At 42.6% G+C, this 10,514-nt stretch overlaps 1 protein-coding gene across 1 annotated transcript in view; it reads left to right on the top strand.

Moving 5' to 3' along the window:
• Positions 1-10,514, top strand: part of col18a1b (collagen type XVIII alpha 1 chain b) — a gene marked incomplete at its 5' end in the record, with an annotated part of 33,713 nt that overhangs the window by 12,542 nt on the left and 10,657 nt on the right. Inside the window, 18 exons of the mRNA XM_080527282.1 lie at positions 2,322-2,476; positions 2,564-2,581; positions 2,819-3,025; positions 3,150-3,176; positions 3,381-3,443; positions 3,800-3,883; positions 4,028-4,078; positions 4,452-4,583; positions 4,874-4,933; positions 5,133-5,177; positions 6,085-6,216; positions 8,303-8,329; positions 8,498-8,596; positions 8,708-8,743; positions 8,985-9,071; positions 9,497-9,526; positions 9,819-9,854; positions 10,024-10,083. Coding sequence (XP_080383408.1) covers positions 2,322-2,476; positions 2,564-2,581; positions 2,819-3,025; positions 3,150-3,176; positions 3,381-3,443; positions 3,800-3,883; positions 4,028-4,078; positions 4,452-4,583; positions 4,874-4,933; positions 5,133-5,177; positions 6,085-6,216; positions 8,303-8,329; positions 8,498-8,596; positions 8,708-8,743; positions 8,985-9,071; positions 9,497-9,526; positions 9,819-9,854; positions 10,024-10,083 — 1,349 coding nt within the window. The remainder of the gene's footprint in view (positions 1-2,321; positions 2,477-2,563; positions 2,582-2,818; positions 3,026-3,149; positions 3,177-3,380; positions 3,444-3,799; positions 3,884-4,027; positions 4,079-4,451; positions 4,584-4,873; positions 4,934-5,132; positions 5,178-6,084; positions 6,217-8,302; positions 8,330-8,497; positions 8,597-8,707; positions 8,744-8,984; positions 9,072-9,496; positions 9,527-9,818; positions 9,855-10,023; positions 10,084-10,514) is intronic.

Below are 10,514 nucleotides of genomic sequence, written 5' to 3'. Positions count from 1 at the left end.
GAAATTCAAATTGGTCCCCCAACCATGCTTGACAAGTCTACATACATACATTAGCTTAGTTCCCTCCCAAAAGGCTGCAGGTAAATATTTGTTTGTGTTGACTTTAGCTGACAGGAATCGCAAACCCTCAGTTGTGTCCAGACCTGGGTCACCAGGTCGACAAGGTGGGTGACTGGGAACTCAGGACTGTCTGCCCTCTGACCACACACACACACACACACACACACACACACACACACACACACACACACACACACACACACACACACGAGATTGTGTGTCTCTCATCATGCCAAGCGTAGCATGTTCCCTTGGCATGGGACAGCCTGGCTAGTGGTTGGTTTTGGTCATTTCCAGTGTGCCCTATGTTTTTCTCCTTACTGGGGAGTGCTTCTTTGGCTTTGCCTTTTGGGGGTCTATACTGTAGTTCATTGTTAGTACATATTGTTTGTGTTGTATTTATTGTTTATATTGTTTGTATTCTTCTTGGTGTAAAGCACTTTGAGACTATTTACTTTGAGAAAATCACTATACAAATAAATGTGATTTACTGCTCAATAAAGGGGTAATCTGGGATTCAAACAATAACAAACAGTCTCCCATTGTTGGTAAACAGCTGAGAGATGGGGCTGGAGACACTCTCAAGACGAAGCTATGGATACAAGGACTGACCATCCATGAGATGGACATTTTAGTTTTAACCATGTTTTGAGCTATAGAGTGTCTGTTTACAATGACATGATTTGGAAAATATGTAGGCTACTGTACAAGTAAAACAATTTTAGTTGTGGGATTCTGATGGGCTAAAACAGAAATGTATTAATCTCATAACTGGCTATGAGTTATATTCTTCAAGATAAGTTATAGACTCAATTTAAAATGTATTAAATAAAAAGTAATCAATCCACACACAATATCCCCTCATGTGCATTCATATCCTTTGCAATGACACTCTTAAAATAAGCTAAAATGCACAAATGTTGTTGAATGTTCAATTGAATTGAGTCCATCTTAATGCAAGGATAATAGTTCATGTACTTTTGGAATCAATATCTTTGTTATTATAGGGTCTCTGATTTGCATAGGAATCAATTACACACTGTGTGGATCAGGTTGTCATTACAAATTGAACAAATGGAGAGGAACAAAACTGCTCAGGATTGCGACCCTGAGGCCTGGGGAGACTTACAAAAATCTTTTGTTAAATGGTGGAGAGGAAATAGCCCAGTCGATGGGACAACATCATCTCAGTCACTCTACAAAATTGGTCTACTATAACCAAGTGGCCAAAAAGAATCCCTTAATGGAAAAATAATAAAGAGATAGATTATTTTTCCATTAAGGGATTCTTTTTGGCCATAATTGTGTTTCCAACAATGAATTCAAGTGATACAGTAAAGAAAGTGGCTGGAAATGTGTTTATTTGGTTTTACTACAAAACATTAAGTTTAGTGCAAATCGAACACATGCAATGCAGTTTCTGCACCATCTCTAGATAGTGGGGGATGCATCAAGTTATGGGTATATTTGTCACGGGCAGGGACTGAGTTTGTCAGGATAAAGAGAACATTTTACAATTTGCTGAGTTGGTAGTGACATCCTAATCTACACAGTGTGTAATTGATTCCTATGCAAAACAGAGACCCTGTAAAAACTAAGATATTAATTCCAAAATTACATAAACTATTATCCTTGCATTAAGATTGTTGTTGATTTGTTGATGACATTTTGGCTTTTTAGCTTATTTTAAGAGTGTCATAGCAAAGGGTATTTCTGTGTTTCGATTTTAATACATTTGCAGAAGTTTCAAAAAACGTGTTTTTACTTTGTCATTATGGGGTATTGTGTGTGGATTGATGACAATTTTTATTTAATTAATCCATTTTAAATTGAGTCTATAACAAAACAAAATATGGAAAAAGTGAAGGGGTATGATGATTTTCTACTAGGTACAGAATATATAGCAAATAGCTTAATTTAGTAGCAAAATAATTAATAGCAAAATAATTCATTTCAAAGTCCAAAAATGGATGTACCAATCACAGATTCCCTTCAAGGGAAGCTAACTGAGAGAGAGGGCCATGCTGATAAGACAGAACATGGTGAATGATGATACAGTAGAGAGGACCTGATGATCTAATGTGATGATGGTGGTGGTTATGATGATGATGCTTCTGTGGGCAATGGCAATTATGACTTCTGCTGATTCTGCTGTATGGGGGATCATGGCGATTATGATGGTGATGATGATGATGATGATGATGATGTTGCTTGCTACCATGCTACTGATGTTGATTATTATATCCCTCTCTATGTCTCAGGCCCTACAAGTGGTAAAGGTGAGAAAGGGGACAGAGGGGAGAAGGGCAGCTCAGGGGACAGTGGTCCTACAGGGCCAAAGGGGGACTCGGGGTCCGGCTCAGGGTCCAGTTCTGCCTCAGGTTCCTCATCAAAAGCTGGAGGTCGGGGAGATAAGGTATTTAGATGCAGTGCCCACATATGTCCGACAATGCTTTAAGGCTTCCAATACCATAATTTGTCTTTATCTTATTGTCTATTTCAGGGAGATAAAGGCCCGAAGGTATGTTTTGAACCCTTCCATTTCCACCGTCTCATTTTTTAAATAATTGTTTATGTTTGATTCTTACCTTAATTGAATGTGAATTCATAATAAATATTGATTGGTATTGATCAGTACCTTTTCTACACGTATGTTTGCCTTTTTTCCTTCATCTGTCATCTACTGGATATTCCTGTAGATGGGACTTTAGAATTGCATTAATGAATAGACAAACATTTTGGTTTTCTATCCCCATAGGGAAATTCTGGGTTCGGCTACCCGGGCAATAAGGGGGACCGTGGCGCCCCTGGTCCCCCTGGCCCCCCTGGCCCTCAAGGGCCTGCTGCTCAGGTGGTCCGGCTAGGGGATGGCTCAGTGGTGCAGCAGATGGCTGGGCCTCTGGGACCTGTGGGACCACCAGGGCCTGAAGGACCAACAGGACCCGGAGGGCCAGAGGGAGAAGCAGTGAGTACATTGCCTTTGGGCTGAACAGATCATCTTTCTCTGTCTTTTTGGTCACAGTACATCCTGATTATCTTTCTGTAACTGTTCTATACGCATTGATTTTGACTAATATTTAATCCCCCAGGGTGATCCAGGAGAAGATGGCAAAGCGGTAAGTTTCATAATGTTTAGAAAAATCTAATGTGTGAGGAAAGCTACATGATGTATGTTGACACATATACATTATGTAGATATGTGGACATGATGATGTATACGTACCAGCAGGCAAGTGTCAGCCTGATTGGCAGTAATAATGGTTAATAGTGCATAGTGTGTGGCTCTAAGCTGTGTTCCTCTCTCTTGTTCTACTTCTCAGGGGCCACCTGGACCTAGAGGTTTCCCCGGAACATCAGGAGACTCTGGAGGCAAAGGACCAAAGGTACAGAGAGCTCCTGATAGATGGATGGTTAGATAGGCTCTAGATTGATAAACAGATGGATGGATGGATGGATGGATGGATGGATGGATGGATGGATGGATGGATGGATGGATGGATGGATGGACGGATGGACGGACGGGCGGACGGATGGACGGACGGATGGATGGAGAATAACTTCTGAATAGATGGATGGATGGACATGTGATCATGAACAACAATGCAATTTTTGGCGAGTCCATCCTCATCAATGGAAGAAAGAGGATGTGGTCAGAATGACACTTAGTTAGCAGCATGAGTACAAACCAATGCCCAAAGGTTAATTGGTGTATGTTTTTACCTTTGACTATTCTTTTCAGGGGGACCGTGGAGATGGGCATCCAGGCCCCCGGGGACCCGCAGGCCCACCTGGACCTCCAGGACCAGCGACAGGTGACCATTCGGTAAGTCCACATCTAGACCAAGTACTAGTCCATTATTGGTTTGTTTTCTTATATTGTGCTTTGATAGACTTTTTGTTGATTTAATTTACCAAACTGTAAAGAGTGTAACATCTAATTTGAACATGTTTTTTTCCTTTGTCTTAGACCTTTGTCGACATGGAAGGCTCAGGTTACCCAGAGGTGGACAGACAGAGGGTATGTCAAAGCTGATGCCTAGATTAAAGTTTTTGACTTGTACTGACTTTATTTTGTTTAAGATAAGTTAAACTTTACTGTCTCTGAAGGGACATTTGTCTTGGACACTGCTGCTTGCACAGCAAGTGTGTTTTGAGTGTTACGAGATTTTAATTCAGAGGAACTCGTCAAGTGATTTATTTGTCAAACCTATTTGTGACTGTCTTATCACGATGCACTGAGTGGTGCTCACTCGTTTTCATTCCTCCTCTTCTCTACTCAACCTTCCTTGTCTGTCCCTATTGAAAACAGTTACAGTATTTTCACACTATAGAAACCAACATTTTGAATATGTTGTGAAACTTGCAAAAGACTGTTGCCTGTGTCTCTCCAGGGTCTTCGTGGTTTACCAGGCCCTCCTGGCCCCCCAGGTCTACCTGGCACCTCTGTTGCTGTCGGACCCCAGGGGTCAGTCGCCTTTGGCCCCCCCGGACCGCCCGGACAAGACGGGGCCCCTGGCATACCAGTGAGGATTATCTCTCTTGATATGTTACATGACATTATGTTTTGTGAGGCAACCATAAAGGTGCAGTCTGTAACTTCTCAGTCCCATGCATATGACTATGCATAGCGTTCACTGGTGCCAATGCATGGCGACACGCATCTTGAAGCCTCATGCTGTCACAGAAGCATTGAATGAAATGGATAGGATGCGCTCTCTCTAGATATTATATATTTATCTCTAGTTGTCTATACAATCAAGTATTTCGATTGTAAGCCTTGACCATAATATATTAATATCATTGTTTGTTTCAGGGAACCCCTGGTGCACCTGGCCGACCTGGAACTGGAACTGGGACCGGGGGGGGGGAGAAGGTGAGAGTGGATAGTGACTTTTGTTGAACCGGTAATCCCCTCCTTTGATAGGTAAATTTAATGCCTTTCCATTCCCTCCACCCTCTCTCTCTCTCTCTCTCTCTCACACACACACACACACACACACACACACACACACACACACACACACACACACACACACACACACACACACACACACACACACGCTCATCTTTAGGGGGACGCTGGTGAACTGGGTCTTCCAGGAGCCATTGGAGAGAAGGTGAGCTCTGAAATTCACTCAAACGTTTCCAAGGTTAATATTATGTGTGTCATTTAATGGTGTGGGTGCCTCACTGCTGTATAAAAAAACAACAACACATTGAGGTCATTGAGGTCAAAAAACAACAAAATATACAAAAGAAAAACAACACACACAAGCCCTCACTTTTCTTTGTTACAGACTTCCGAAGTGTTGAGCAGACTAAAAGGCTCTTGAACTGACTTGATAATGTTGTAAAATACAGTATACTCTAGTTGTTCGATGGGTACAGATTTTCTCCATTATGCTTTTTTCCTCTAGCAAGACTCGCACTTTTCTATCCCTGGCTTTTTCTCCAATCTTCTATCTTACTATACCTCTTCGGAAGATGACAGGTCTCAGGTATTGGGCTTTCGCTTGGTGTGGAGTGAATGGTCATCCAATAATTACAAGACTGCATGTCTGTTTAACTTATTGATCATACACAATATATTTTGGCAGGACTCATATTCTGTATCAGATACATATCTGCAATGTATTGTAACGCTGCACGTATTTTCAATACTGTATTGCAACTGTCAATACTTTGTTGATAACATAATTGTTTGGCATGTGGGCTTGCTTTGATAATGACTCTGCCTGAATGTGTTATTTTATGCTAATCTTTTTCTCACTTGTGTACATATACTTTGTCTGTTGGCATTCTAATTTCTACCTGTATGTGAATAGGAAAGCTATTGTTTTTTAGAAGTAACAACCATTCCCAGAAGCATATACACACGTGCACACACACACACACACACACACACAAACACACATACACACACAAACACACACACACACACACACACACACACACAAACACACGCACACACACATAACACACACACAAACATTAACATCTCTCCCACCTCCTTCTGTTTGGCAGGGGGCTCATGGTACATCTGGAGTGCCTGGTCAGCCAGGACAGGGTGGGTTGGCTGGGCTCCCTGGGCCCATGGGACCAGTAGGGCCTGCAGGACCACCAGGACCACCTGGACCATCCTACCGTGTGGGCTTTGTAAGTACCAAACCCATGTGCTTTCAGTTTCAAGTTCCTTTATATATATATTTAAAGATTTATTGTCCTTTGAAAATGACTCAGTACACAGCTGTTAATGTCTAAACAGCTGGCAACAAAAGTGAGTACACCCCATAGTGAACATGTCCTAATTGTGCCCAATGATGTTGTTTTCCCGCCCTGGTGTCATGTGACTCGTTAGTGTTACAAGGATTCAGGTGTAAATGATAAGCAGGGCTGTTAAATTTGGTGTTTTGGGCACAATTCTCTCTGAATGCTGGACAACATGGCACCTCATGGCAAGGAACTCTCTGAGCGGCTGAAAAAAAGGATTATTGCGCTTCACAAAGATGGCCTTGGCTATAAGAAGATTGCCAACACCCTGAAAATGAGTTGCAGCACAGTGGCTAAGATCATACAGCGGTTTTCCAGGACAGGTTCCACTCGGAACAGGCCTCGCCAGGGTCGACCAAAGAAGTTGAGTCCACATGCTCAGCGTCATATCCAGAGGTTGGTTTCCAAAAATAGACGTGCGAGTGCTTCCAGCATTGCTGCAGAGGTTGCAGAAGTGGGATGTCAGCCTGTCAGTGCCCAGACCATACGCCGCACACTGCATCAAATCGGTTTGTATGGCCGTCGCCCCAGACAGAAGCCTCTTCTGAAACCGATGCATAAGAAAGCCCGCAAACTGTTTGCTGAAGACAATGAATCCAAGAACATGAGTTACTGGAACCATGTCCTGTGGTCTGATGAGACCAAAATAAACCTTTTTGGGTCAGATGGTGTCCGGCGTGTGTGGCGGCACCCTGGTGAGGAGTACCAAGACAAATGTGTTTTGCCTACAATCAAGCATGGTGGTGGCAGCATCATGGTCTGGGGCTGCATGAGTGCTGCCGGCACTGGGGAGCTGCATTTCATTGAGGGACACATGAATTCCAATATATACTGTGACATCCTGCAGCAGAGCATGATCCCCTCTCTTCGGAAACTGGGCCGTAGGGCAGTTTTCCAACATGATAATGACCCTAAACACACCTCCAAGATGACAACGGCCTTGCTGAAGAAGCTGAAGGTTAAGGTGATGGACTGACCAAGTATGTCTCCAGACCTAAACCCAATTGAGCACATGTGGGGCATCCTCAAGAGGCAGGTGGAGGAGTGCAAGGTGTCCAACATCCGTGGGCTCCGTGATGTCGTCATGGAGGAGTGGAAGAAGATTCCAAAAGCAACCTGTGCAGCTCTGGTGAATTCCATGCCCAGGAGGGTTAAAGCAGTGCTAGATAACAATGGTGGTCACACAAAATATTGACACTTTGGGCACAATTTAGACATGTTCACTATGGGGTGTACTCACTTTTGTTGCCAGCTGTTTAGACATTAACAGTTGTGTACTGAGTAATTTTCAATGGACAATAAATCTATACTGTTATTCAAGCAGCACACTGCTACTTTAAGTTATATCAAAGTTTCATTAAGATAGTGTTATCCCCTGAAAGGATATGACAGAATATTTGCAAAAATCTAAAGGGTGTACTCACTTTTGAGATATACTGTATATAGAGAGAGAGGAATTATACATGTGTTGATATACATATCTTTATAGATGGATAAACTGTATGTAACTACCGGTATGTGGATAGATGGATTATGAAAAACAGACTATAAAAAAACATACCTATTATGGAGATCATCTTAAGGACTCCCCAGCAAGCCCTGATGAAATCAACACCACCGACCTACTCTTTATTGTGTGCTCAATAAAATCATCAAAAAGAATGGATTACTGATAGGTGGATTGATTGGTTAGATGACTTCACTTACTTAGACACATGTATTTGCTGTAAGTCGCTTTGGATAAAGGTGTCTGCTTAATGCCAAAGATGTAATGTAATGATTGATGGATGGATGGATGAATAGCTCATTATGTCTGTTCTCTCTATGAAGAGCGACATGGAGGAATCTGGAGTGGGAGGACCACCAGGACCACAGGTGCATCTCCACTGTCATTCACTTATCAGTACCATTAGTGTTGTCATTACCATCATCACATCAACGTATACATTGTTCCATTTCCTTGTTATTTCAGGGTCCGCCGGGTATTGATGGCCTACCGGTGAGAACCAGTTGATATTTTTGTCACACACATTGCAAAGTTTGAAGGAATATTGAGCACACCTTATTTGGAATATATATACCATATACCTTATTTGGAATATGTTCTCTCTCTCTCTCTCACACACACACACACACACACACACACACACACACACACACTTCACAGGGAAGGGCTGGAATCCCCGGCACACCAGGAGACAAGGGAAGTGAGGGACCAAGAGGACGGGATGGAACTTCAGGCTTAGATGGATTCCCAGGAAAATGGGTAGGAGCTCATCCTGCTCACCCATGCTCAGAATGACTGTATTTGTCACAATTCTTGCAGCAGGATGTATCTACAGTATTGCGTTTGATTCCTCCTCCTTGCTTTCAACAGGGAGAAAAGGGAGATATAGGAGACAGGGGGGACAGGGTGAGTTTTTTTTACTTTATTTGTTACCACACTGGTTATCTTCAGTGTTATGTCCATTGTCTACCAGGTAGACAAAACAGCCTAGCTAAAACAAATACAGGGCAAAGGTGATCTACTTAAACAAATTCAACTGTATTTGAAGGTTTGATCTCTCTGGGGATTGTTTTTGCGGGATATATTCTGTCTAAGATGTCTGTTGAGTGTTGGAACACTTCTCCTGCTCTGGTTGATGCTGGTTTAGGGCGAGCCAGGATATCCAGGTGGACCCCCAGGACCCCCTGGACCCCCTGGCACACCAGGACAGATCATCTACCAGACCTCAGGAAGTGTGAGTTTGGACACACACACACACACACACACACACACACACTCTCTCGCTCTCTAGGGCTGTGGTGCAGGAGGTAGAGCCAGCGTCTAGTGATCGCAAGGTCGGCAGATCGGCGGTTCAAACCCTGGCTGGCCACATGCCAAGGTGTCCTTGGGCAAGACACTGAACCCCAAATTACTCCCAATGAGCGGCCCGGCACCTTGCATGGTAGCTTGTCGCCATTGGTGTGTGAATGAGACGCCATTGTAAAGTGCTTTGGAATAAGGTGCTATATCAGTCAGTCCATTTACACACACACACTGTTAGTACAATGATACATGGCGGCTGATTAAACAGCCAAAAAGCACTTTTGAATGCAGGCATAGACACAGGTACTATGTCACTCACTTAATCATCTTTTAACATTGATCTCTGTCTCATTACAGTATGATGGGTATGAGAACCAAGGACAACAGGTAAGAATCTGCACAGCTTCACCCATGCTCGCTCAGCCACAGTCATCAACTAGCAGCACAGTCCCTGTATATGATTTACAAGATTCAGGCTGGTACTTTTATAGCAGGTTTCTCCACAACCAGTTTGTAGTACCCACCTGGGACATGCACAGCAACCATATTGCACCAGAATGCTCACCACATGTTGGCTGATTTCAGAAACCATTGTAACACTTTAGGGCAGCGTTTGGCTACTGTACATGGAGTTTTCTGATGCGTTAATACCTATGATAATTGATGTCTTTGTGTCAAGGGAGGAGCTGGTATCCCTGGCCGAGCAGGATTCCCAGTACGTACTCTATCAATGCCACTGTCAATGAACACAGAGAATAAAATGAATATATGTATGTCGTTTAATCTTTGATCGTGGAACAAATTGCTGAATTGATTGAATGAATGGAGGAAATGTTGCAAATAGCATTAGAAACTAATTGTAGCTTTCTGAATCTCCTTAACAGGGGCCTGTTGGACCGAAGGGAGATAGAGGGGACAGTGGATTGCCTGGCTATGCAGATAAGGTTTAGTAACAACTTCATGTTATCATTTATTGTGTTGACAGAACATAGGGCCCAATTTTAGGGCCAAACAGTCTCTCATTTTGGTAAACAGCTGAGGGGTGGGGCTGGAGAAATTCATAGAAGGAGCTATGGATGCAAGGACTGACCATACATGTAATCAAAATGATGGTTTTAACTATGTAATGAAGCTATATCGTGTTTGTTCACATTTACATTGTTTACAAACAATGGAGTAAAAAAGATTACATTTTAGGTTTTGATGTGGTAAGACAGTTGAACAAACTCATGAAGTTCTATTCTTCAAGTTTCAATGGCTATACAGATATTATATATTATATAGATATGTATATTTATTTAAGACCAAAAATGAATGTTCCAATCCCAGATTTAAGACATAAGATTTTGCACAGATCTCAACTAACTCTGACCTT

The sequence above is a fragment of the Nansenia antarctica genome (genome assembly GCF_963989245.1).
Source record: "Nansenia antarctica genome assembly, chromosome: 3".
Classification (NCBI taxonomy): domain Eukaryota; kingdom Metazoa; phylum Chordata; class Actinopteri; order Argentiniformes; family Microstomatidae; genus Nansenia; species Nansenia antarctica.
This window is presented reverse-complemented; position numbering and strand designations above follow the sequence as displayed.